Below are 27,745 nucleotides of genomic sequence, written 5' to 3'. Positions count from 1 at the left end.
GGACAAGTCTGAGTAAGACTCAGTTGTCTCGTTTTGATATATAAGTTAAGGAAACTTCTAGGGAATACTGGATCCTTACCCAGTGGGCAGAGAAGCCTGGAGGAAGGGTCTGTGCCAGTTGGAAAGTGCAACCCCCAACATCGTGGAAACGTCAGTGTCGCAACGAGTGGCCCCTCAGGTCCAAGAGGGCTGAGCTCTTCCCCCAGAATCTGAGAAGATACCAACTCACTTAACTTGAGGAGAAAACAGTAATCAGAATGAAAAATAGGAAACAATAAAATCACTTTAATTTGCTACTCTTCATTTTGAAAGATTATTACAGTATCATGTGTAAAATTCAGCCAGGAAGGATGCCACAGGACGGCAGAGTCCTGGGAACCAATGAGAACCGTCACCCCAGTGTGCGGCCCTGGGCAGGTGAGGGGGCCGACCTCGCAGCCTGGCGCTGATCCTGAGCTGAGACAAGCCGGGCTGGGGGAGGGCTGGGGGGAACCAGGTTCCTCTGTGATGAAGGCACCTGGTGGGGGCCGAGAGGTGGGCTGCTCAGAGCACCTCTGCAATCCCCACTTCAGATTCAGGTCTGTAAGCCCCCCGCAGAGGCCATGCCTGGACTGACGCCGGCCCTGGCACTGGTCTGTGGAGGGAGATGCTCGAAAGTGACACAGCAACCGTTTTCTTGGAAAGCTCTCTTCCGTGTTCTGTGTTGTGGACGAGGCTCCGAGCTGCCTTCCAGTTATACAAGGAGCTTGCAGAAGGCGGGAGGGAGGAGTGAGGGTTGCAGGCCCGACCACAGCAGCTCCAAGGGCCTGGGTGGATGGGCTTATTATTCAAAGATCGGCAGAGAAACAGTGCAGCTCCTGATCTGTTAGTTCAGGCTCTCCCCTGATCCCTGAGGAACTAGGGCAAACAGGCCCTGGGTACAGCAGGAGGACCGCCCCAGTTAGTCTCTGGGCCTGGGCTCAGAGCTACGTCCCGGGAGGGCCGAGTGCCAGTTCTCGGCGGGGTTGTTGGTTCCACTGCCTCTGTCCCAATGGCTAGGAAACCAGCGGGCTCTTCAAAGTGTAGTGGATACAGAGCTACCCCTGCTTCCTGGGCCAGCTAGGCGCAAAGTCCCTGGGGTCCGTGGTCACTCGGCCAGCGCTCTCACGGGGGAGCTTCATTTCTGGAAGTGTTTTTAACCATCTGTCCCAGGGTCAGATCATTGTCAACGTCCTATCCTTTCCTCCTCATCACCAAAGCCCCCCTCCTGGTACTGATGCAGAGGGTCCCAACGTGAATATCTGTTACATTTTTCACGAGACCCATGAGGAAAGACGGAGGGTCCAGGCACATTCGATCTTCCTGTATCATTCTAGAATGATGGGGAAGTTTAAAAACAAAAAAACCCCAGGTGTACTGTGATTGCACGTATCAGGGCAGGGCTGGGGGTCCTGAGACTCGGGGTGGGGACGAAACCCTCTGCTGGAGGCAGTTCTTTGAACCATTCTTGACAAGCCTTTTCTTCTCCCTTCTGGCTGCTTCTAGCACTGGAGGCGGAGGGCCATTTCCCTGCTGAGTGAGGACCCGGGTGACAACTGTACAGTGGGCTGGGGGTGGGCGTGGCGGGACCCCCCTCTCACGGGGAGAGGGATGGTCAGCAGAAGAGCTCCTCACAGATCCTGCGTGTGTCCTCGGGTGCCGTCACGGTGTAGCCCACCGTCCTCGGGTCTGCGAAGATCTCGTGGTCGTTCCCGCCCTGTGAAGACACGGCGCAGATGCAGGCGCCACCTGGCTCCTCCTGGGCCGAGGCTGCTGCCACCCAGGGGCCCGGGGCCACCAGAGAAATAGGACCAGAAATGAGGACCCTGCGATTTTACCGGGCGGGGAGCATCTCTTCAGGTACCTTTTCTTAGCCCCCAGGAGAGGAACAACAAGGGTACTGTCGTACCGAGAAAGGGTTTTTCACCTTCCCTTTAACTGCAGTTTAGCTTTGGAACATGCAATTATGCCTGTGAAAGAAATCACAATGTTCCCGTGAAGATCTGTCTAAGGCTTATTTTTCTACCAAGAAAGCAGAATTCTCACTGCCATCGATTTGTTTTAACCGCATCCAAACTTTCCTAACAGGTCATGGGGGGTTGCAGGAGGGCAGACAGTCCAGAGCAGTGCTGCCCTCGAGACTTTCTGTGACGATGGACACGGTCCATCTCTGAGCCGACGGAGGCCACACGTGAGGCCCGTGACAGAGGTACTGAGTCTGACTCACTGAAGTTTAAATAGGCCCACGTGGCTGGAGTCTGAGCCTGGTGGCCTGGGCTCAGATCCTGGTCTAGCACTGGTGAGGGGGGTATGTGGGCAGCTCCCCATCTATGAAATGGGGATCGTGGCGGAACTTCGCCCAAAGCACTGAGGCCATTGGTGGACGAGCAATCCTGGGCCAGCACCAGCGCGCAGCTAGCGCCACTTCCTAGCGTTTTCACGCTTCCTTCCCCCTGGTGAGCCCCTAGGAGTTGAGGCCTGGGCCTCGAAGGGCCCAGGCATGCTGGGTGCGGGGGGTCCTGTGACTGTGGATCGCCTAGTCTGTGCTGCACCCCCTTCCCCAGTCCCGCCTGTCTCAGGGGAATGCTGCTTCCACAACCCACAGCCCTGCAGGAAAGCCCCTGCTTCACTTCTCACGGAATTTCCTATATTTTCCTCATAACACTGGATAAGCAGTCTAATGCAAAATCTTGAAAAAAAAAATCAATTAGTTTATAATGCGATGAAAATCACTGCAGAGAAAATGGATTTTTTTCATAAAACACAGAGCATGAAGCCAGTATGGAGAAAACGATTCTGTACAAAAATGACATCCTTTTAAACAACTGACACCTGAAATTACGGCTGCTCTCATCTTTGTAAAAACCACCCACCCCCAAGCAGACGGCTTCCCTAGGTGGAGGTAAAGTTCACAGACCTCACGAGGGACTACTGCCCGGGCCCGAGGCGTGCTGGGTGGAGCCATGTTGGGAGGTCATGACCTTGGAGCCACACTGGGGAATGTTCTTTCCCAGAAGCCTGCCAAGCCTTGCGCGGGCCTCACGAATTTATGTCCTGTGAAGGGGCTCTGATCATTCAGCTGGCCCCCCAGTTCATGGTCAGCATCTCCTGAACAAATACACGTGAAGACAATTCTTACGACAAAAAAAGGATTTCTCTTAGGAACGGCCTGGTGTGGGGAAACCAGCACAGAGCACCTAACCAACGAAGAAAGAACTGCTCTATTCAGAAAACCCCAGCACCCACCTGGGGACACTTTCACTCCAGTGTCACTCACCAACCCCGGACGGAGGGGTTAGTTTTCACGGATTAACCCAACAAACCTTGTGCAGCGCTCACTACCCTCCAGGCATGGTCTCAGAAGCTGCAGATACAGTGGCAAACAAATGGAGTTCACCTAAGGGCTGCCTTCCAAGCTTACATCTGAGACGGACACACACAGCTCTGTGGATGCTTTGCCACGTCCGCAAAGAATAAGGGGAGGGGACCAGGGTGACAGGGGAGAGGCCTTTGAGCAGAGGTCTGAAGGAAGAGGAGGGACAAGCCCTGTGGCCGCCCATCCGGGAAAGGCTGCCAGCCCGGGCTGGAGCCTGCCGGGGAGGGGCCGGGCTGTGAGGCCTCGCAGGTCGAGACGAGGACTTGGGATTTTATGTGAAGCCTCCAGAAAGCCAGGAGCCAGGCTTCACACCATCAGGTGCACTTCACTAGAGGAACTTTCTGGAGAATGGATGGGGGATGAGGACTCAAAAGCGGAAGCAGAGGAGGGTCAGGAGGCTCCAGCCCCCAGCCAGGGTGCAAGGCAGACAGAAGCCACTCTCTGGGGAGCAGGACCTCTGGAGCAGCAAGGCTCACAGACGCCGTGCCTGCCCCACCCTGGAGAGGGTGTCCCGGGTGCCCAACAGATGCTTCCCCTGACAGAGCGCCTGCTGGCGGCGAGGCGGGGAGCCGTCCCTGGAAGGAGGCTGAGCCCTGCTGCCTTGTAAGCCACTGACTCGGACCAAAGCCAGGCCCCGGGGTTCTGATCGCCCGGGAAGGAGAAACCTCCTGCAGCCCAGTGGGGCCCGCTGCTCTCAGAGGGCAGCAAAGCTGCACTGCCCGAGTCGCCTGCAGGGCAACTGGCCTCAGAGCGGGCGGGCTCCCTCCTGGGGCCGCACAGACCTTGCAAACCAGATCGGAGTGAGGTCGGGAGAAGCAGAACCGAAGAACCAAGCCAGTGAGTGCCACCCACTAGAAAAATAAGGCTACAGTGAACAGGAAACTTCACAACTGGATCTGCATGTGCACCAAAGGTTACTGGATTCCTGCTGGCGGCTCAGCCACGCCCAAGCTCCAAAACAAAGCTCCTGTTTCCTGGGAGAAGACGGAGGGAGGGAAGGGGCGAAGGGATGAATAAGCGATCGTGTTTCCATTAAGGTGTACCTGGCAGGCCCAAAGTAGAGGCCCCGGATCAGCGCAGGCTGCCCATTAATGTTTAATGCCTACAAGGCCAAGGTCTGGGCCGACGGGAGGAGGGTCGGAGGGTCGCAGCGAAGGCTGATTATCTTGCATCTGTGTCCCGGCCCGCCGGCTGCGTGCCCTGCTCCACATGACCTGACACGACTTCCAGGGGGTCTCTGCTGTGTGGATACCTGCCCGCGGCACAGACAAGCTCTCTAGCTGCACATGGACGTCTACCTCGGGTAGTTCAATAAGCACTTAGCCAATTTCTATCCATTATGGGTACAAAGGCCACCAAGACAAAGGCTCAGCCTTCAAAGATCCCAGAGCAGGGGTTCTCCCCTGGCTGCAAGTGACAGTCACTGCAGGAGCTTTAAAAATACATCAGTAAAACTGGGAAAGAACAAGAGACATGGGGGCCAAAGGCCCAGGATGCACTAAGAGCTCCCGTACCTGGGTGTCTCTGGCCACAGGAGAGCTGGGTACCCAGGGCTTATGCAGGAGGCTGGGGACCCGAGGACTGGATACCTGACTTTGGTATGTGCTGCTCTCCCGGTATGTTAGAATTAGCTGCGGATGAAAACAACCTCAAACAACTTTCACATTTGAAAATGAATGCCCTTAGATAACTGTGCTGATTTTTTTCCTAGAAAGAAGTAAACAGCTATGGTCAAAAACAGCCTGGCCCCAGGGTCAGAGGTTTTGAAAGCGATCAGATGACTCCAATGTGCCTCCAGGGCTGAGGACCAGGGACTCAGAATCTAGTGATGACCAGGCTAGGGGTGGGGGAAAGCGAGCTGGCTGTCGGGCTGACGCTCCTGGGTGACTGCCCCTTAGGGTCTGGTGATGGCTCTGGCACAGCTCCCCTCATCCGTAAAACGGGGTTCAGAGCTGCGTGAGGGGCCCTGGCACGGGAGCACATCGGGGAGATGCTGATGCGTGGACACCAGTGAGCCCTGGGGGCCCGAGGCCTGGGTCTCCCTGAGCAGGAGCGTTGGGGTGAGGGAAACTCCTGCCTTGGGGCTGGTCCACCGTCCTGTTCTCTGGACCAACGAGGCCACCAATTCCGGGGTCCGGAAGGAAGGCAGGCCCCCAGTGGACACATGGGACCCGTGGTTCCCCTGCACAGCATCTGGCTTCCTGTCCTCCCGCAGCGGGCCCGGGGTTCTCCTCAGCAGGGATGAGAACCTCTAATCTGGTCCAACCTCCTCCAGGAGGCTCAGACCACAGGGAGCGGCGATTTGCCCTGGGTCCCTCCAGGAACGAGGGACCCACCTCACCACGCTAACCTAAGCCTGCCACCAGCCACACGAGACCTGGGTCTCAGATTCTGCCACAGAAACAAACAAGCAGTCAGGCCGGTCTGTCCCAAGGACACATTCTGTACTTCTGTTAGCCCTAAGGAGTCTTGGGAGCCGTCCCAAGGACACATTCTGTACTTCTGTTAGCCCTAAGGAGTCTTGGGAGCCCTGGAGATGCCAGGAGATGCCAGGCACGCCGAGGAAGCCCAGGCCCCGGCCAAAGGCCTAACAGAACCTCAAGGGTCGCTGGGTACCACTCACAAGGGCAACCTGTCACCCACCCCGCAGGCCCCCAAACTCACAGAGCAACCTCAGTACTAGGTGAGCCTTATCACAACTTCCTTAAAAGCAGGAGCTGCTGGGAAAGAGGCACATCCCCAACTGCCTTCCCTCTAAGACCTCTCACTTTGTCCTCGGTCCTTCGGAAGTGGACCCACACCCCCCCGGATGGCCCGGGGCACTGAGGCTTAGACAGACTCGCGTGTGGTCACCGCACCGGGCTTTTGGGGGGCAGGCTTGGGTGCTCTCGGTTTCCAAGCCTACCACCTCTTTCCACCACGCTGACTGTAAAGGGTGAGCGGTCTTAGTGTTTTGGAGGTGAGAGGGGAGAATAAAAAGGGCAGGGGCTTCCAGACCGCACTCAGTGAGCAGCTGGCCCTCTGCAGGGCCCCCGCGTTCCCCGCCTCCCCCGGCTGCGGTGGGGACCGCGGGAGATGGCGTGCAAGTGTCCGGCTCAGGGGTGACGCCGAGGAAGCACTTGAAAAGCTTCGTTCCCCTCCTCTTTTCAATTTGACATTTTTAAGTTTTATTTTTCAATAGACAGCACCTTCACGCAGCTCAAATATTTAAAAACAGGGTCTTGTCACAGCGGTAAGTCTCTCCCATCCTCGTCCCACCCCCACGGTAACTCTGTAATTTTTGGGGTACCCTTTCAGAGCCCCCATGTGCACTTACAAGCAGACACGAAGAGAGATGATTTCTGTCTTTACACAAAAATGGAGCCTCTTACCAGCACTGCTCCACACCAGCTGTGCTTCCGCTACCTGGCATTCCGCTGTGTGGCTGGACCCCCGTTTATTTACTCCACCCTCCTCCTGCGAAGGGCGGGGTTGTTTCTGGCCTGCCCCTCTCTGTAACCCTTTCTACACACGTAGGAGTGAACTGAGAGCCGAATTAACCAAAGTGGAACTGCGGAGTCACACCCATCAGTGGGTAATGCTCACCAAGTATTCCAATGGGTTTTCACGTCGCCCCGACTTCAAGTCAAGATGTTTTTTACAAGAAGCATTAAACAAGCAGAAGCACTGTTGCCTGGGAATTCGGCAAGGCTGGGGCTGAGCTGGCAGGCGCAGCCCCCTGGAGAGCCAGGCAGAGCAGCCTGGGTGCATCTTGCCAGGCGCTGGCCATCTCCCTCCCCGCAGCAAACCGAGCCCCCCACTACTCCCACCAAAGGCCGGGCCCAGGGCCTGTAAGCTGAACTCGGAGCTGGGCGTCGATGGACGCTGCCTGTTGTGGCTGCCGGGACGGACGAGGGAGTTTCCAGGACTAACGAGGATTTAGAAGAGCCAGGGCCAGCCTCTTCCCTCTTCCCTCTGCTCTCTGGAGGTGCTTGGGGCGGGGCCGGGGGGAGACACGGGGGGCTCGGGGCAACATGAGACCCCGGCCGAGCTGCCGGGCAGGCGTCTAAGCCTGCTGAGCTTGGCAGGGAAAGGGCTTCTTACTGACAGCGCCTAGCTCAGGTGCTGTCTCCCCAGGAGCGGGCAAAAACATTTTGCCTTGACGCAAAGAAAGAAAACAGCTTTCCAAATGTCTATCACTGAATACGAAAAGAAACTTAAAGCTAGTATTTGGACTGCTCAGTGCCTCAGGCTGTTAAAAGATTTAGATGGCTGGACTGCTAACTCCCATCTCCAGGAAACCACTGACAAAAAAGTTCAGAGAGGAGGGCAAAGAATGACGCAAGAGTGTTTACTACGGTGCTCGGGATGACACCAAAGAGCCACAAACCCAAAGGGCCTCTGCTGGGGAAATGGGTAAATAATCTGTGCCGAAACGCTAGACTGTTATACGGCCATTAAAAGCTTGTTTTCAAAGAACATTCCCTGACGCGGGGGGGGGGGGGGGGGGGGGAGCGAAATATGTTAAGAGAACAAAAGCAGAAACCAGTGAACACACGGTGTCCCACATTTGGGGTCATATACATTGCAAAGAGGCCGAGAGGCATGTCAGCTGTGATTTACAAGTGACTTTTCCTTTCTTCTTCATGCTTTTTCTAATTTTCTACAATGAATGCCAATTAATTAAGAATGGGGGGGGGAACCTCCATTCAACAGTATCCATTTTTTAAAAGTAGGTAAGATTAAAATAAAAAAATAACTGATGTGTGGTAATGCAGTGGTTAAACAGAAAACTCTCTAATTCCCAAATGAAGAATTCCCCAAAGATGTTGTTTTCTGATTATCTCAAGAACTGCATTCCGTCCTGCAAAGTCCCCGCCGAGGCTTATACACGGCAAGGACCTCACCATCACAGAACAATCTGCCTCAGCCCGTCTGAAGAGCCGCCTTCTCAGACTGCAGGAATCAGCACAAAGCTGGGAGGATGGGCGGTGGGCGGCGGCGGGGAAGAGGGGGGACCGGCGAGGGCGGCTTGTGGGATCCTAGTTCCCTGACCAGGGATTGAACCCGTGGCCCCCTGCAGTGGAAGCGTGGAGTCCTGACCACTGGACGGCCAGGGAATTCCCCCAGTTTTATAATTTGGAAAGCAGGACATGAGACTATGCTATCCAGAAGTCCCTTTCACGCTGGAAGACTAGCACGTGGAGATCTTACTGAAAAAGGCAGGTCCACACAGGAGAGACCTTAGCAAAACAGCACGCATTCTGGGTGGACCGGGGGTTGGAGGGATTAAAAACTCCATCCATGCAGCCTTCCTGCTGCTGCAGTACAGCCACAAAGCCTGACACAGGAGCCTGATGGCCAGGTAGCTGCCACCACTGCGTGGCCCGTGAGAGGGAAGCAGAGAGGCACGCGGGTGCGAGAGGAAGGTAAAGGGAGGCGGCCCCGGGCTGGGCAGCGACCATCGGGGGCTGAGCCTCCTCTGGGCCTCGATGGCGGCAAAGCCCCTCCATCCAGCCCCCTGGGGACCCACCTGTCCTAAGGAGAGCCTCGCCTGCCACCTCGGCGGCTCCGGGGAAATCTCTCCCGCTGGCCTCTCAACACCTGGCTCTGCTCTCAGTCCCCAGTTTTATTTTTTTGGCCGCGCTGTGAAGCTTGAGGGGTCTTAGTTCCCTGACCAGGGACTGAACCTGTGCCCTTGGCAGTGAAAGCGCCGAGTCCTAACCACTGGACTGCCACGGACAGCCCTCCCAGGACAGCCTCCTGCCCCTCAGTGTGTGATGCCCAGGCCTGACCCCCCACCTCTCATCTCTCCTGAATTCCAGACTCACGAGACTCTTGGTCCTCCTACCATTTAGGACTCCTAGTGCCCAACCTAAATGAACGCCCCTGGGGAAAAAACACGGCGGAAACATGAAATAAAAACGGCAAGGGCTTTGAAACACAAAGAGGATCTGATGACAGCACTGGGTCTCATTCCGGAAGGCGCTCGAGGTGGGTGACACTTAACTCAAAGCCAAACTGAAAGGCTCCATCCTTGCCTTCAGAGGTGTCGGGTGTCTGAGCACAGAGAAGAGGGGGCTCCATCACCCCCCTCTCATAGGACAGAGGCCATTACTCAGTTTGAGCTGGGCTGCCAGGTGAAGTGTGGCGGGGGGAGAAAAGCCCATCTGTCCGCTTCCCCCCTCTTCAAACCCAAATCGAACAATGAAACTGCAAAAACACTTCCATACTTACTGGCATGGTTTTGTCACCAAAGAAATAAATGGTCTTATAGCCGTCCTTTTCCACATGTCCCAGGCAAAACCTCTTGTCCCATCCGTCAGGGAAGACATCAAAGCTGATCTGGCCGCCTGCCGAGCGGGGAGGGAGACACACAAGCTAAAGGTGAAAAGGAGGCTAATGATATGTCACTGAAAGAAAATGTGCCCTTTGATCTTGTCGGCAACTGGAGTGCCAACGTTCATTTTTATTACCTCAGTTTGCTAATTACAATACTTTAGGGGTAGGTTCTAGAAATTAATTCTTGCATGATATTTTTTCTCCAACATGATTTCACCTAAAACCTAAAAATCTAAAGTCTAAAAAAGAGACAGAGTGCTGACTCAGAGTGAGACCCACAATGGCTTTGCACCCGAGTGGTCTGCAGAGCGGGCTTAAACGAAGCCCAAAGCAGGCCGGTGAAAGAGCTGCCGACAGCTTTCTTCAGCCGCGCTCCCCTGGAGCTGCACTGTGCGCTCGGCGAAGAGGCCTGGGAGCAGGATGCCTCCAGCTCGTCGTGCAGGAAAATGAAAATCCCACGGACGGGGATTGCCAGGCAGCTTTCTTGGGCAACAAAAACCCTTTCAGAGCTGTGTCAGGGAAGATGTTCATCTCACAGTTCAAGGATACTTAACAAGCCACCCACTCATCTTTTACACAGAGGCCCTCTGCAATTCCAGTTTTCTGGCAAGCGTACGCTTATTTGAGCTGGTGAAAGGAGAGGGCTTTAAGTATGGCTTGTCAGCTCTGACAGCAGAAATTGGTCTGTTTAAAGCGTTTGACAGGCCTATTCCACCAAAAAGCAAGGCAGAGACATCAGCGCTGCAGGAAGAGCTCTGCATCAGACCCCGGAAACGGCCGCACGCTGGCCTGTCACTATGAACAGAAATTTCGTGAACCTAGACAAGCGCCTTCCCCTTTCTGGGCCTCGGCTTCTTGATTTGTAAAACCAGCCCAAGTGACTTCTAAGGTTCCTTGCCATTCGAACATTACAGGATTCCAGAACACATTCAGTCTTCTTGATCTAAGAGGCCCTGTCCCACCTCTCTCCTACAGAGTCACCCATGAGCTAGCTGTCTTCTGCCCAAAGGTGTGGGCATAAGTTCTCACTCTTCATTAAGCAAGTTGCTCTTATTTTTGACTAGGAGAAGTGCAGGGAGGAAGAATCCTGCTGGGCGAGGATTTAGAACCAAACCCAGCAGCCTGGAAGTCATCTCCTAACCTGAGTCTCGGCCAGCGCTGATCAGGCAGGAGCAGTTTCCCGCCGCGGACGGCCCATCTGCAAACTCGCCACAGTCCAAGTTCAAGAGCACACCGGCCCACAACCACCTCCCAGCAAACGGCTCCCAGAGCGTGAAACCCGCGTGAATGCATGATACCTATGGAAAACGTGAGGCCTTTCCCTGCAAACTCTTTCCGCAGATCCTCCACGAATTTCTGTCTTATATTTTCTTTCTGAGGAAAACAAAAAGATACCGATAGTCTACTGCATTAGAAGCACACTTTCTTGGCCACAGAGATGCACACCACACGTCCATACACCCCGGCTATTTCATAAAGACTCACTTGATCCAGTTCGTAGAACTCAATGCGTTCTTCTTGGCTGCAGCTTCTTCCGACAGGGCACACATTCAACATCCCATTTCGGAATTCGATGAAAGTACCCCTGGGGAGGAAAAGGGGACGGAGGTCCCAGAGATACATCATTTATTTGAGCAACACGACAGACGGATAGACAGGCTAAAAAGTGGACCAACTCCAGGGACGTCCCTGGCGGTCCAGTGGCTAAGACTCTGCACTTCCACTGCAGGGGGCATGGGTTCGATCCCTGGTTGGGGCATTAAGATCCCGCATGCCAAGGTGTGGCCAAAAAAAAAAAAAAAAAGTGGGGCAATTCCAAAGGCAGAGGCGGGTGCGATCAGCCTTTGGTGGTGCTGTGCTGGGCCATGTGGCGGCCAAGAGCCTCATGTGGCTAGAGAGCCCTGAAAACTGTGGCTGATCTGACGTGAGATGCGAGTTCACGGATTTCGTATGAAAAAGGAGTGTACCCATCACTGACAATGCTTTATACTGACTATATCTGAAATGACTATAGTTTGGATATAATTGGTTAAATAAAACACATTAAAATTAATTTCACCTATTCCTTTCCTTTTTTTTTTTTTTAAACATGGCCACGGAAAGCAGAAAAAACGGCACATGTGGCTCATATTACATTTCTGCTGGTCGGTGCCGCTCTTGAGCAGAGAATGTTACGGTTAACAATGAGCTATGAAAATGATTACTATCTCTTCAAGTTCCCCAAGGAATTTGAAAATATATGTCCCAGACACCTTTGCAAGTGACCTAGTGAAATGCTGATTTTTACCAAGAAAAGCGACACAGGAAAAGCTGCTGAGGATCCCCAGGTGAGTCTCAGTAATAATACTTCGAGGACACACGCCAGGCGTGGGGCTGGGACCAGATTCCAGGCCAATGCTGCCACTTACCAGGGACCCTGGGCACCGCTCTGCTCTGAGCTCAGAAAGGGGCTAACGGCACTTGCTCTGAGCCCCCCTGAAGGGGCTCCTGAAGTGAAAAGTACCAGTTTATCTAAAAAACTGGGAAGCAAGTAAAGCAAAAATAGCGGTATCTCCATCACTGGATCCTTCCCCTGCTGTGTTCAACTTGCAGAAAAAGAGGCAAACGATACAACAACGTATGTGCACCTAAGACACTTTTTCAAACACCCCGTCCCGGTTGTCCTGGACGCGGTACAGACCAGCCTATTCCCTACACCTTCTACATGTACACTGGGGTACGGGGCCCTGGTGATCATTCCCAGGGGGGATCCTAGGCCTGTGGGTCCTAAACTGTCAGAAAAAGAGGTCATGCCCAAAGCAGGGAGGGAGGTTGATGCATTGTAGAAAGGCTTCTGTTCTAAAAACCAGGACTAAGGCGACTGATCAAGCATTCACTCCCCCCCCTGAAGACCTGGACGATGTGACGTCTTACTACACTTGCCTGGCGTGCGTGGGGCATAGCGTTAGCCCCACGAGCAATGTGGGTAAACGCCGATCAAGGAGGAACTCAGCTCTGCCTCCTGAATTCACCGGGTATCTCAGGCTAATTTGGAGTCACAGCTCTGCACGCTGGGCCCTCTCACTAGATGACATCCTCTTTGGAGGACAGGAGTGTATCTTATCCTTTTTTTATCCTCCCTCAATGCTCAGCCCGAAGTAAAGACTGAACTGACCTGGGGTACGTTATATGTTCACTTTCTACAACGGAGAATTTCTAATATACATAAAAGTCAACAGCACAGGATAAGGAACCCTCACGGGCCGTCTCCCAGCTGCCAGAAAGATGGACTTCGGGTCCCTCCTGTCTCATCCATCCCCCTTCCTGGGACAGATGTGAAAAAGGAAGCCCCTGCCCTCCGAGAGGAGGTGCCGAGCAGGGGCATCTGTTTCGGAAATTCTGGAAACAGGTCTCGAGCACTCTCGAAACTCCAGCATGTCTTGAAATTCAATCACCCTTTAAGAAATGTTTCACCCTCTAATCATCAGGGTGTTACACATTAAGTGCAGAAAACCGAGAAGATGAAAAGTATTTCAAAGAAACCACCTGAAATCTCATTACCACGAAACAACCACCGTTAGCATATGGTCCGTTTTCTGCCCATCTTTTAACTGTGGGCATGTGTGCACATTACTGTTGTTACTATTTAAAAATGGGAATTGAGATAACAGTATTCAGAGCAAGAGGTAGGTTCCCGAATCAAATGCCTACCGAGGCCAGAAAAACGAGACAAGTGGCCCATGAGAGACTGGGGGACGGGGAGGGGGCAGCGCTGCCCGCCAGGCTGCTGCCACCTAGGAGGGAGTATCGAGCTGCCGGGTTTTCAGATGCTGCAGAAGCCGGAAACCCAGGTATTTTAAAGTGTGAAATCAGACTTTTAAATGATAGCACTTAATGCAGATTTTACTGAACACCAGGGGCCAACTGAACTTGGCTTTGCATGGGATTTGGCCCGGGGGCCTCCAGTTTGAGACTCCTGAGCTGGGGCCTGGGCCGATGCTGCTTTTCCCACACTGCTGTTTCACAGGCATGTGCCTTAACTGATAGCCTTTGAAAGCATACAGTTTTCAACTTCCATAACGTGGACGCACCATCATTTATGTAATCATCGGTCTACCGCTGGCTTTACAGAAGGTTTCCAGTGATCCCTTACTAAGCACCGGGCTTTGGAGTTAAGTTAGCTCTAACCCACCAGATGACATCACGCCATATTCCAGTGGCGCTTCTTTGCTAAAAGCAAACCCACCTCTTCTTCGGGAGTTTAATTTTCGAGATGTAGCTCAGACAGTAGTTGATTAAATCCTGGATTAGGGCCTCACCCAGGTGACCTTGAATATTCTAGATAAAGAAAATACTGGAGTTACTAGACACAGTGGGAGGCCTTTTCAAAATGGCTTTCCAGCAAACCCAGGTCTTCAGCCTCTGTGGCTGGAGGGTCACCAAGCGGTGATGGGGACACACCCCACTGCCTTTCTCCTTTTCTCCCATTTTCTCTGGTTGAAAACATTAGGCAAACCAGAAAGGGCCTCAGTCAAAACCATTTTCTGCTTCATTACTCAAGATTTTTGTATTCATTATCTCTCAAGTGCTTCCTGGAAGCCCCAAAGAGTTTACTGCTGCTGCCTTTTATTCAATTAAAATATCTGCAGACACTGATAGAAAATATATTTGTTCCACTTTGGCTTCCTCTTACGTCTGAACAGACGGATTTTAATGGTAATAAGAGCTACATGGTACCTCTTAGAAATGTTTGCAGCAAGGCAACTTGCCCTAGTCTTTGCTACCATAATAGAAATATTAGATTAAGTAACCTTGAAAAACAATTATAAAATTTTAGTTAACAATTTGGAATGTGTACTAGTCACATGGTTCAATATCCAAAATGTAAAAAATACAGGGTGAAGATTCATTACCACTCTTCTCCCAAATATACCTCCCTGGAGGCATTCAATATCAAATACCTTTTTAGAAAACATTTCACTAGTAGTACAGAGTAGTTTGGATACTTGCAAACCTACCTGTTTGCACAAGAGTTTCCCATCTTTGTATGCTACCAAGCCATTTTCTGGAAACACATAATCATATTTTTCAACCACTGCCAACAAAACAAAATTGAGAATGCAATGAATTGGACCCTGTGTTTCTACTTATTGATTAACACTAATCGCCAATAAAAATGCTAAACTCCAGTAATGACTGTCAAAGGCTATCTCATCTTAGATTGGGAGGGTGGAAAAAAAGCTCCTTAAAAACTTCTTTAAAAAGGCTCTTCATTATAAATTTAGAAGATGACAATTAGGCTGCAGATTGGAGACTTGGTGGGCACCTCGTGCCTCTGCCTATTTGTAAAGGAAGGTGGGAGCCAAGGATGGCTCCCAAACCCCACTGTGAATCTGCATCACCAGGGCAGTGATGAAGATCTGCAGAATTCCAGGCTCTGCTCCCAAGGTTTCTGAATCAGAATCTGCAGGGGCCAGGTTAAGAATCAGATTTTTTTTTTTTTTAAGCTCTTCAGGCAATTCTTATATTCATTCACATTTGAAGACCACCCACATAAATCTTAATGGAGTCTCAAACTTTAGCTGCTTGCCAAAATGCAGATTCCCAGGCACTGTGTGTTGGGTGGGGTTCCCACATCTGCATTTGAACGAGCTCCTCAGGTGATTCTGATACAGGTGGGTCTTCCACTTTCTTCTGGCTCGTGACTGTTTTGATTCTGGAGTTTCGAATCTTACTCTCTCAAATGTAAGACGCTGTGCTACACTGACAAAACCTCTCTGAGCCTGTGGTTAATTATGTGACCAGAGGCAGAAAGGGCAATCAGGACCAAGTAACAGGATCCCCGGGTCTTAATGTGTCCCATTATGTTGTTTTTTTTTTTTTTTTCTTTTTTTTTTTTTTTTTTTCCATTATGTTGTTTATAGCGTTTCTAAACAGAGCACCTACAAGGAGAATTAAGTGTAACCAGAACAGAGTTTTAAAGGGACTACACAGATCCCTCTTTCAGTAACTGGTTCAATAAATACACCCCACACAGATGTGCACCGTAAGATATTACATCTAGAACAGTGGTTCTCAACTGGGGGTGATTTTGCCCCCAGGGGGACATGTGGCAGTGTCTGGAGACAGTTTTGGTTGTCACACTGGGTGTGGCAGCACGACGGGTGTCAAGTGAGTAGAGGCCAGGGATGCTGCTAAACATCCTGCGGTGCACAGGACATAGAGAATTACTGGCCCGAAGCGTCAACAGCGCCAAAAAGAACGCTCAGTCCATCTCTCTCTCTACCTGCTATTTCCTATAGGCCAGGCACCCTGGAGGCCCTGGGGCTATGCAGATGAATAATCCATAGCCCTAGTCTTCAAGACAAATATAACCAGACAGTTTCCAATAACCAGAGAGTGCTACACCCACAGCTCTAGACTCTCTTTGAGGGTAGCTGCTGAAGTATGATTCCCATGCCCTACAGACCCATGCCCTTCAGAATCTCCAGTGAAGGGGCACTTAAGAATCTCCACCTTCCTGGGGTCCTGGGCTTGAGATTCTGGTTCACTAGGTGGGGGAGGAGCCTGGGTGACTCCCGACTAGGGAACTCTGGGGAACACTGCGATAGGGCAACAGAGGGAGGCATGAAGACCCGGAGGACCCCTCAACACCTGGGTGAGAAGGACGTCAGGAGATGGGGCCCGAACTGAGGCCAGAAGGGCAGTTAATGGGGACCAACAGGAAGGACTGCAGGCCGAGAAACAGACACCCATCTTTCTAGGTGAATCTGTCCATGTATCCGAGTACCAACTGTTCCACTAGCAACTCCAGAAATTTATTTATAGGACTAAAAACAGAGGAAAAATAAAGGCAGAGAAAATGTTTCCCCGAACAAGGAAGCAGGAAGCCTGAAGCCTGCCACACGGGGATGAGGGCTCGGGGCTCCTGTGATACTAAATGGCAACAGGTCCCAACGTCCTCATGAGAAGTTAACCTTTTACCAAAATGTAGCCAGCAATGTGGAGTTTACCATCGTTTCCCAGTTGCTCCTGTACTTTCTCAAAGTCCGACCCGCCTACGACTCCAACTTTGATCTTCTGCCTCAGTTTTTGTAGAAAGCAATCCATGTCTTTGGTAATTTTCTGCATTTCAAAAAGGAAAACACAACGGTCAAGAGCCACGAAGTAATCGGGAGACTAAAATCCCAAGAGTAATACAACCCTTATTTTTATAACTGCCAATTTGGTTTCTAAGTCTACAGATGAGACCAACTATTTAGTTGTGCTTTTGGGACATCAACCTTTTTATCAGAAAAAAACTTGTTAAATTTTACTTATTTTTACCTAGTTTAAAACACACAAGAAATATATTAACAGCTGTTATGTACTGCTCCAGCCTTTTTGTTTTGTTTTTGTTTTTAAAGTAAGTGGTACCTTATTTTTATTTTATTTATTTATTTATTTATTTATTTTTGGCTGTGTTGGGTCTTCGTTTCTGTGCGAGGGCTTTCTGTAGTTGCGGCGAGCGGGGGCCACTCTTCATCGTGGTGCGCGGGCCTCTCACTATCGCGGCCTCTCTTGTTGTGGAGCACAGGCTCCAGACGCGCAGGCTCAGTAGTTGTGGCTCACGGGCCTAGTTGCTCCGCGGCATGTGGGATCTTCCCAGACCAGGGCGCGAACCCGTGTCCCCTGCATTGGCAGGCAGATTCTCAACCACTGCGCCACCAGGGAAGCCCTGCTCCAGCCTTTTTTCTGTGCATTTATACACTTGTCTGTATGCACATATATAAATAGGTACTCCTTTTTGAAACACAAGTGGACTCCTTCCACACCTTGTGCCATGACTTGCTTTCTCAGCACTGAGTTGTGGTGATTTTTCCATAGTGCATGTAGATCTAGCCCGGTCCTTTCAAATGCTACACTGTGCTCCATTTATGGATTTAAGTTGATTAAAACAAAATAACACAATGAGATTAAAGAGGAAGTTGAGAGTTGATTTATTATAATTATATAAACAAACAAAAAGCCTTAAGAGTAAGATCACTAGATTTTTGAGTCTCTCCTGAAAGAAAAGCTCTATCTATAAATAGTGGTCTCGGGACTTCCCTGGTGGTCCAGTGGGTAAGACTCTGCGCTCCCAATGCAGGGGGCCCGTGTTCGATCCCTGGTCGAGGAACTGGATCCTGCAGGCTGCAACTAAGAGTCCGCATGCAGCAACTAAGACCCGGTGCGGCCAAAATAAATAAATAAGTAAATATTTAAAAAATATAAATAGTGGTCTCAGTGGTATAATTTTATGCTAGTTAAATTCCAAACCGTGTGCCCATTCAAAAGAAATTTTAAACTGAGATGAAAAGATATCCCTGTGTTCAGGCAAATCACAATGAAGTTTTTAAACTCTTATTTCATTACTTATAGCAATCTTAATTGTACACTTACATGGACTATCTACACAAATAAAGTTACCAGAAATGAAAAACAAAAAACCCACTTAACTCAACTTCAGTACAAAAACATCCAGAATTCAATCTTCTCCTTTTCTTAAAAAATATTTTTTTAGAGTAATACATGCATATGATTAATAAAATAAAATTGTACAGAAGGGCTTAGAGTGCAATCTTTTCTACATCTTCCGGTGGAATCTTGACCTAATAGACAAAATCTAGTGGCCTCTGAGTCAGTGATTGTGAAAATGGGTCCCAGAGTCCCCACAAGTGCTTTACTCAGAGCCAACGTCAGAATGGGAGGAAGTGGGGAAGATTCCCGTGATTCCAAAATATTAAAAATGCAACACAAACGCAATACTTCCACCTCCAAACAGAAGCCTAAGGGTACAATTTATTTTCTCTTGACCCTTGTGCACACTGATGAGCTAAATGGTATTGCTGTCCAGCTATCAGACGTGCTCTGCAACTTGCATCAGTCAGAGAGGCACCTTTTCGCTTCCAGATGGCAGCAAACACTTTTCGACAGGAAATAAGACCCAGCTGCTCGTGACCACGATAGAGCATCTAAACTACCCCGTACGGCAGGAGAGATTTGGAGCAAAATAACCACACAGCAAAATTGTCATAATGTTTCTAAATAACTCTTGTGCTGATAATTTCAAGGAATTCTAAAATCATCCCAGACAAAATAAAGCACAGAGAAAGAGCCAAAAGCTTGGAATTAAGGTGAAAAAATGTTAAAAGTTCACCTTCTGAAAAATTAAAAAAAAAAATTATAAAAGACTTTTTTGGGACGATTAAGGAAAACTGAGTGAAGTAGAGGAAGAGTTAGAAAACAGGGCCTGTGGGCCAGACCCAGCATGCTGCTTCTTTTTGTAGAGTGACTGGAATACAGCCATATATCCATTCATTTCCGAGGTGTCTGTGGCCACAACTATAGACGTGAGTAGCTGTGACAGAGACCATATGGCCTGCGAGCCTCAACCATTTACTATCTGGCTTTTTCCAGAAAAGTTTGCTGACCCCTGGACCAGGGTATAAAATAATATTAGGGAATTGGTGATAATTTCCTTAAGTATGATGATGATACTGTGGTTACGACAGATGTCCTTGTCTTCAAGAGCTGCAGGTGCGAACACTTAGGGGTGAAGTACCATTATGACTACAGCTTACGAAGTGGCACAGAAAAGATTAAAAAAAGAGAGAGAGAAAGTTAATATCAATCACTGTTGAATTTAAGTGGTGGGAATATGGATGTTTTGGGTACTATATTTTTCCAGCAATTCTGTACGTTTGAAATTTTTCATGATAGGAAATTGTACAACAATTCACCCAGGTTTATACCTGGTTCTAAGTCTCAACTGCTTTTAGATGCAATGGCATTTCTTAGGAAAGTACTCAGAACAGCAAAATTCTACTAAAACACTGAAATGTGCAAAGCTCTGGATTCCACTCTAATTAGATTTTACCTGTTTAGGTCATATACTGTTTCAGCAGCTGCAGGAAAAGATAACCCATTTGATTGCTTTCGGATTGTCTTGTGCTTATCAATGTTTGAGAACATGAGTATTGAGGAAGGGAAAGGTTGTACAATGAACAGATCTGTTGCTAAAATATTTTTTATTTTTTATTTTTAAAATAGCTCTGTTTTTTAACCTTGAGCACCCAGCACATAGAAACAATTCTATTTTTTTTATTTTTAAAATTTATTTATTTATTTATTTTTTTGGCTGTGTTGTGCCTTCGTTGCTGCACACGGGCTTTGTCTAGTTGCAGCGAGCGGGGCTACTCTTCATTGCGGTGCGTGGGCTTCTCATTGCGGTGGCTTCTCTTGTTGTGGAGCACAGGCTCTAGGTGCATGGGCTCCAGTAGTTGCGGCACGCGGGCTCAGCAGCTGTGGCGCATGGGCTTAGTTGCTCCGCGGCATGTGGGATCTTCCCGGACCAGGGCTCGAACCCGTGTCCCCTGCACTGGCAGGCAGATTCTTAACCACTGTGCCACCAGGGAAGCCCCGAAACAATTCTCTTTAAAATTAGATTTTTTTTTGAGTGTAAAAATTTACATTTGCCAAAGAACATCACGTTTCAAATGTTTTAAGGGAGTACACTGTGGGTTGCCTGGTTTCGCTGCTATTTCATACTTTGTGCTTATATACCCTGGTTCCTTCTGGGAATCAGAAGCACGTTCCTGAACGACACACCTAGTGACAGAACAGCCTCCACCTTGGAGCGGTAGCAGAAAAAGGCAAACTTAGCAAATAACGATGCCCTGAGGCCCAGAGACTTGTACCAGATCTCTTGTGTGAAATCAAGGTCATGGTTTCACTGAGTCTGTTTCCTTATTTAAAATGGAAATAACAACTATCCTACCAGGGATGAAAGAGGGAGAAAGGTTAAGAGGGTCTAATGATACTGTGTAAAAAGGCTTGGAATGTAAACCCAAGGCCATTACAGCCAATGGGCCAAATTGAGAGCAGTTTTACTGGAACACAGCTATGCTATGTCTACATAAGGTCTATGGTTGCTTTTGCATTAAAGTCGAGTAGTTACTACAGACCATATGGTCGGCAAACACAAACGTATTTGCCATCTGGCCTTTTACAAACAATGAATTGCTGACATTGGCTCCAGACCACTATGGGCTAATTAACAACCTACAAGTGTGCATGGATCACTGAATCCCAGAATCAAAAAGGGCCTTTGGAGAACTTGCAATTGAGCATCATCACTAGATACGTAGCACCTGTGGCTCAGAAAGGTAAAATGATACGGACGGCTAAGGTCACTGACGTTCGTTGTGAATTCTGGAGCACACGTACCACTGCTTCCACCTGGCCCAAACTAAGCAGGGTAGAGCTAGAACTTGAAGACAGTGAGGCTACTTGGGCCAAGTCTCAAGTTCGAATGGCTGGTGTTCAGTGACTAATCTGTGCAAGGGGGAGGTCAGAGTGAGCAAAGATCACAAATGTTAACCTTAACTGAAACGTATCCGTGACTACGGCAACAAAATCTGGAAATGAAAAGTTTCCAGGAGTCCAAGGAGGCTCTCAGCAGGCAGCCTGTAGCAATCTAGGTCTCCTCCATCACCCCACTCCACTGCAGGGCTGGACAAGGGAGTGGTGGCGGTCGCTGATATTAACTGAATATTACTGAACCCAGTCTACCGTATGCAAGATAGTTTCATGAACTTATATGATTTCATTCGACCCCCACAAACACCACATGCAACAGGTCATATCCCCACTTAAAGCCACAGATGCTGAGGCTCTGAGGTTAAGTGACTTTGCTCAAGGTCACAGTTGTCAGGAGGTAAAGCTGAGACTCCACCGGGTCCGTCTGACCTGGAAACCTATGTCTTTCACATCAGGCTACAGGCAGAGGCCATACGTCATAGGTCTGAGGAGGGCACACAAGCAGGTAAAGGGGCAGAGCTGGGGTTCAAACCCGGGGCTGGAGGTGAGAGTCCAAAACTGCGTTTTCCAACCCAACACAAGTTTCTTGCTCTCTAGAGTTTTCCGGCCTGTCCCATCTCTTCGAGCACCCTGAGGTCTTGAAGAGCTGGTGGGAGCTTCCGTCTCATTCCTCCAGGAACCCAGAGTAGAGTTCGGTCCCTTCAGGGGAGGTAGGCGGTCCTTAGCCTCGTCTGGGAGCAGCAGGGGGCTCTGCACCGGCTGCCGCCAGCCCGCCGGACGCCGCTTACCTGCCGCGGGGCCGTCAGGGTCCCGTCCACGTCGAAGAGGCAGAGCGCTGGGCCGGGCGCCGCCATGACCCCAGTTTCCACGCGAACCTTACAGGACTCGCTGGCACCTGGAACCCGTCCAGGAACTTCCGGGACCAGCCCCCGTGCCGCAGGGCACGCCGGGAGGAGGAGAATCCACTCCCATAATGCCTAGGACTAGCGGCAGCTGTACTCTCTGGACTACAGATCCCAGAGTGCAGTGCGCCTCTACGCTGTCCTATTAGGGCCGAGCACGCGATCTTAGCGGTTCCGGGAGTAGGTGGGATTCACTTCCGGCAGCAGGCATCGAAGTCATGGTAAGAAGGCGGGTGGTGGGAAGTAAGGGAGGTGACGTGCTTTGTGGGTCGGGGGCAGGCCTGGGGCAGGCCTGCAGACGCCTGGGGTTCTGATTCGGAGAATCCGCGGGAGGGACGTGGGTTCCAATTTGTTATTCCCCGCTCTCCTCTGCGCTCAGGTCACGTGGGCCAGCAACGGCGATAACTAAAACTCACTGAGCACTCGCCGAGCATCAAGTGCATTTGAAGGCTTTAAAACCATCATCACATTCAGTATATTTTGGATCCCCATTTTGAAAGATGAAGAAACTGGGGCCCAGAGAGGTGGAGTAATTTGCCCAAAGATCCACAGCTGGTGACTGTAGGAGTCGGGATTGGAACCCAGATCTGACTCCACCGCCCAAAGTATCTTTCACTGCACTATTCGAGGTGTGGAACTGTGCATCTCATAAAACCCTTGTGCTACGGGTTGACGCCTCCCTCCTCCTCCGTTCTACCCCATTCCTCAATTTAGGCCAAGTAAACAGCTTTTCCCTTCTGACCCCAAGATGACGCTTTAACCTGACCGAGAATTGGGAAGTTATTATGATGAATATCTTGCGGATTTGTTCCCCACTAGGACATTGATTGAGTTTCCTGCTTGGGGAAATGTCACACAGGCTGTGGATCCAGTGCCAGCCCAGAGTTGGCCCTCCCAAGGTATTTGTTGAATGAATGAAGGATGCGCCTCCTTTCCTATACCTACTTGAGCTGTCTGGAGGAAAGAGGACCGGTTTAAAAGTCAGACTCTGCCCCACTTACTGGCTGTGTGTCTTTGGGTAAATTTCTTACCTTCTCTGGGCTTCTCCGTGGTAAAGTAGAAGTAGTGGTTCCCATTGCAAACAGCTTTTGTGAAGATCACGTGAGGTAAAGCATCTGGCTTTACCTTTCTTTCCATCTCTGGCAGTGATGCTGGCCTCACAGGATTGGTGGGAGCCTCCGTGTAAGATGCTTTGCAGCTGTTCCTTGTGTGATTAGCATGGTTGAGTTCCATGAGAGAAATGGTCTCCCTGTCTCCCTTTCAGGCTGCCTTCCTCCGAGCTGTGCCGCGGTCGCCAGGGCCAGCTGCATGGGGAAGGGCTCTCCACGAGCTGTGGTGCTGCAGTGGGCAGGATCCTAGGAGGTGGGTGGGAAGCAGGCCACCAGCCTCCAAGGAGAAACCACCCGGCACAGAGACGGAGACATTTAAGATGGTGTACCGGTTTGATGCCATCAGGGCTTTCGGGTACTTGTCTCGGCTGAAGGTGGCACAGACGGCCCTGACGGTGGTGGCCTTGCCGCCTGGCCTCTACTGGTACTCCCAGGGCCTCATGACCTTCAACTCCCTGTGCCTGGCGGGCGGGATCGCTGGCTTTGCCCTGGCCATGTTGTGCTGGATGAGCCATTTCTTCCGGAGGCTGGTGGGCATCCTGTATGTGAACGAGTCGGGCACCATGCTGCGGGTGGCCCACCTGACCTTCTGGGGCCGGCGACAGGAGACATACTGCCCTGTGGCCGACGTGATCCCCATGACGGAAAGCCAGGATCGGCCTCAGGAGCTGTTTGTGCGGATCCAGCAGTACAATGGGAAACAGACCTTCTACCTCACCCTGCGCTACGGACGCATCCTGGACCGAGAGCGTTTCACACAGGTGTTTGGGATGCTGGACAAGCTCAAGTGAACGGGCAGGAGCCAGGCCTCCTGCAGGAAGCCTGAGGGTGTGAGCGGGGCTGAAGGAGGGGGTCGGGCAGCTGGAGACTTTGCTGGGGCCCCTGGGAACTTGTCTTTTGGGATGAGGAAATTCATGAGGTAGAAGTGAGTAACTGGGTTTAGAAAGAGGCCCTGAGTGCAGATTCTTAACTGCACTTGTGTGTGACATTCAGATAATGGCCAGAAGTTTCTGTTAAGAGCCAGTTCTTGGAGGAAGAGATGCTAAGCTCTCTCGAACAGTTTACACTGCTGTGAAATCAAAGACAGAGAGGTGGGGGGCGGGAGCCAGAAGACTTGGGTCTGTCCGTTTCCAAATCCCTGTCCTGGGGCAGGTTATCAAGTCTCTCAGAGCCTTGGTTTTCACATCTTTTTTTTTTTTTTTTAACATGTTTATTGGCGTGTAATTGCTTTACAATGGTGTGTTAGTTTCTGCTTTATAACAAAGTGAATCAGCTATACATATTCATGTATCCCCATATCTCCTACCTCTTGCGTCTTCCTCCCACCCTCCCTATCCCACCCCTCTAGGTGGACACAAAGCACCGAGCTGATCTCCCTGGGTTTTCACATCTTAAAGTGGAAAAATCCTCCCTGTCTCCCGTGATGGGTGTGAGAATAAACAATAAATGTCATTGTTAGTTCAGAGGTGATGGCACCGCAAAAGGCTTCCAGGCAATGGGTAGGGATTTCACCAGCCCTATGCTGCGCCCCCTTGTGGACCCAGCGGCGGGGGGACCAGGATGAAGCCTAGAGGTGGGTCGTTTATTCTGCCAGCACAGTAGCTGCACAGCCACTGGGGCAAGGTTGTAATCCGAGCAAGTTCACCGCCCAGAGATCTAGGGGCTCTCACATCAGAAGGCTTTGCAGTGTGATAAAGTCAGATGAACTATATGCTGGTGTGATACTTTATAAAATAAAGCCAGGTATATGTAATGTCCCCCGTAATTAGCAATATGCTTATTATATAATTTGTAACAAAGTAAAGAGGAAAGAAGTCATGATCTTTGTAATTCTACCACTCAGAAGTCAATAACTAAATTTTGTTTTGTGACCTTCCAGTCTTTTTATTTCAAATCATAGTAAAATATAAACATAAATTTATCCTTTTAACCATTTTAAGTGTACACTAAGTGGTATTAAGTATATTTAGTGTTTTGCAACCATCGCTTCTCTCCATTTCCAGAACGTTTTCATTATCCCAACCAGAAACTCTGCACTCATTAAATAGTAACTCCCCAACGGCCCCTTTCTCTAGCCCTTGGCAACCACTAATCTGCTTTCTGTGTCTATGGATTTGCCTATTCTGGATATTTCATGTAAATGGAATCATCCACTGTGTGGCCTTTTATGTCTGGCTTCTTTCACTTGGCATGATTTTGCAAGGTTTACCCATGTTGTAGCAGGTATCAGAACTTCATTCCTTTTTAATGGCGGAATAATATGTATATATCACATTTTGTTTATCCATTCATCTTTCGATGGACATTTTGATTGTTTCCACCTTTTGGCTGTTGTGAGTAATGCTGCTGTGAACATTGGTGTACAAACATCTGAGTTTCTGCTTTCAATTCTTTGGGGTATTTTCTGAGAAGTGGAATTACTGGGTCATACGGTAATTCTAAGTTTAACTTTTTGAGGACCTGCCAAACTTTTCCATAGTGGCTGCACCATTTTATATTCCCACCAGCAATGCATCAGAGTTCCAATTTATCCACATCTTTTTTTTTTTTTTATAATAGCCATCCTGATGGGTGTGAAGTGGTATCTCCCTGTGCTTTCAGTATTTACTTAAAACATAGATGTTGTCCTGTATCTGAAATCGGCTTTTTTTTGCTTCATGTTATAACATAAGACTACGTCAGTTATAAACATTCATTTAAAATATTCAGTCACAAGGAAGAAACCTTGTGGCTCTGTGAGATGCGGGGTGCTAACTTACGTGGTGATCATTTTGCGGTATATACATGTATAAATCATGCTGTACACCTTAAACTAATACCATATTGTATGTCAGTTATATCTCAGTAAAGTTGGAAAAAATGGGCAGCATACCTTACAAATAGATAAAAACAAAAGGCCCTGATTATTTGATTTTTTTTCATTTAAATACTTTTTATGCAAAAAAAAAAAATCAGCAATTGCAAAATATTCTACTGAGTGGATGTAGCTGGTCCTATAACCTTTCTTGTTTAAATGATTTCCATTTTTTCATTGCTATAAAGAATGTGATAAATGCCAGCTATATGGAGAGATACCTTTCCTCTGTGTAGACTGCAAATGGCATTTTGAGAAAAGTGACTTTATAATGACGATAACATGAAAGAAGTTAGATCTTCTTAGTTAATTTATTGCATTTCACAGAAGCAAGTAAAGCATGTGATTCAAGACAGTTTGTTCCTGCAGGCTTCCAAATCAGCCAGTCATCCCAAACCTCTTCTGCTGGGTGCTGAAGGCACCACGGTTCATAAAAGGGGAGGATTTTGGCCTTTGTGGGACTGACAGCATCTTGATGGGGAGGGAGGGCGGATGCTAAGTGCATGTGTGTAATTAGAAATGGGGACGGATTTCCCTGGTGGTCCAGTGGTTAAGAATCCGCCTGCCAATGCAGGGGACACGGGTTTGATCCCTGCACAGGGTGGGAAGATCCCACATGCCACGGGACAACTGAGCCCGCGCACCGCAACGAAAGATCCCGCATGCCGCGACCAATACACGACACAGCCAATAAATGAATAAATAAATATTAAAAAAAGAAATGGGGAAAAGTGCAAGGAAAGAGAGGAGTGGGGTGGTCTGAGGCAGAAGAGCGGGAGGGGTGAGGTTGGGAGAAGGGCCCGGACTTTGAAGGGGACCCCAGGTGTGAGGAGGAGAGGGACGTGAGCACCGCTTGTTCAGGCTGAGGGGACACAAGCATGCGTTGTGGACCGGAGTGGGGTGGGTGCCTTTGCTAAGGGGAGGGCCCTGAATTTGATCCAAATCACTGTGGGGAGGCTTTGAATGTCAGTGAAAGAAAGCTTGGGAGCTCTTAAGCACAAGAGGAAACAGCTTTTAATTTGTGTTTGTTTTTAGTTAAAGATGCAAATGAAAGGGCATAGACTTATTATGGATTTGTCATCGCCTCTGTTAAATTCCTATCGCGTGTTAATTCCAGCCAGTCGAAGGCCATGGTCTGGGCAGTGTGTGACTGTGTCCCTCGGATGTTTGGGAATGCTGGGCTCCCATTGTCAGCTGGGGTGTATCTGCAGGGTCTCTAGATAGAGGGGCTGTGCGTGCCGTGGACCGTGTGACCCAGAGCCCGGTTGTGGGCCTGGGGGTTCCCGGAGAGCCGCAGACCCACTCAGAAGTGCCGGCTCTTAGAGTAAATGGCATGTGGTTCCACTGACTTAATTTTATACCAACTTCAAAAGTACAACCAGAACCTGACTGCTCTCACCTGCTCCAGCCCTGCCATTTCGATCCAAGCTGCCCTCATAGCCTCTGGACTATTGCAACCTGCTGCTTCCATCCTTACCCTTCTAGAGTCTGTTCTCGCAGCAGCCAAAGTGATCCTTCCTTTCTTTCTTCCCTCCTTCCTTCCTTCCTTCCTTCCTTCCTTTCTGCCACACCTTGTGGCTTGCAGGATCTTAGTTCCCTGACCAGGGATCGAACCCATGCCCCCTACAGTGGAAGCACGGAGTCCTAGCCACTGGACCACCAGGGAAGTCCTGCCAAAGTGATCCTTTTAAAAAAGAGAATCACATCACTGCTGTAGAAGCTGAAGTCCTTACTGTGGCCTTACAGGGCCCAGCATGGCCTGGCCCCGCCCCTACCCCCAGCTTTCTTCCCTCATCCACAACTCTGCGCTGACCACTTCAGTTAGCTCTATTTCCCTTGCTCTTCC

The 27,745-nt window shown here is 49.8% G+C and overlaps 2 protein-coding genes across 2 annotated transcripts; one reads left to right on the top strand and one right to left on the bottom strand.

Annotated features, from left to right (window-relative positions):
- Positions 1 to 265: 265 nt before the first annotated feature.
- Positions 266 to 21,973, bottom strand: PMM2 (phosphomannomutase 2). The gene is made up of 8 exons (XM_059898162.1): positions 21,823 to 21,973; positions 16,708 to 16,819; positions 14,713 to 14,789; positions 13,941 to 14,032; positions 11,201 to 11,300; positions 11,014 to 11,089; positions 9,611 to 9,726; positions 266 to 1,735 (listed from the first exon to the last, which is right to left on the bottom strand). The coding sequence occupies exons 1-8, from the start codon at positions 21,886 to 21,888 to the stop codon at positions 1,634 to 1,636; spliced, it is 741 nt and encodes a 246-aa protein (XP_059754145.1). The 5' UTR covers positions 21,889 to 21,973; the 3' UTR covers positions 266 to 1,633.
- Positions 21,974 to 22,125: 152 nt separating this feature from the next.
- On the top strand, positions 22,126 to 24,916 carry TMEM186 (transmembrane protein 186). Its single transcript, XM_059898178.1, has 2 exons — positions 22,126 to 22,157; positions 23,201 to 24,916. The coding sequence occupies exons 1-2, from the start codon at positions 22,155 to 22,157 to the stop codon at positions 23,834 to 23,836; spliced, it is 639 nt and encodes a 212-aa protein (XP_059754161.1). The 5' UTR covers positions 22,126 to 22,154; the 3' UTR covers positions 23,837 to 24,916.
- The last annotated feature ends 2,829 nt before the right edge of the window (positions 24,917 to 27,745 follow it).

The sequence above is a fragment of the Balaenoptera ricei genome, chromosome 15 (assembly GCF_028023285.1).
Source record: "Balaenoptera ricei isolate mBalRic1 chromosome 15, mBalRic1.hap2, whole genome shotgun sequence".
Lineage (NCBI taxonomy): Eukaryota > Metazoa > Chordata > Mammalia > Artiodactyla > Balaenopteridae > Balaenoptera > Balaenoptera ricei.
The sequence above is the reverse complement of the archived record's forward strand: the minus strand, read 5'-3'. Positions and strand labels throughout refer to the sequence as shown.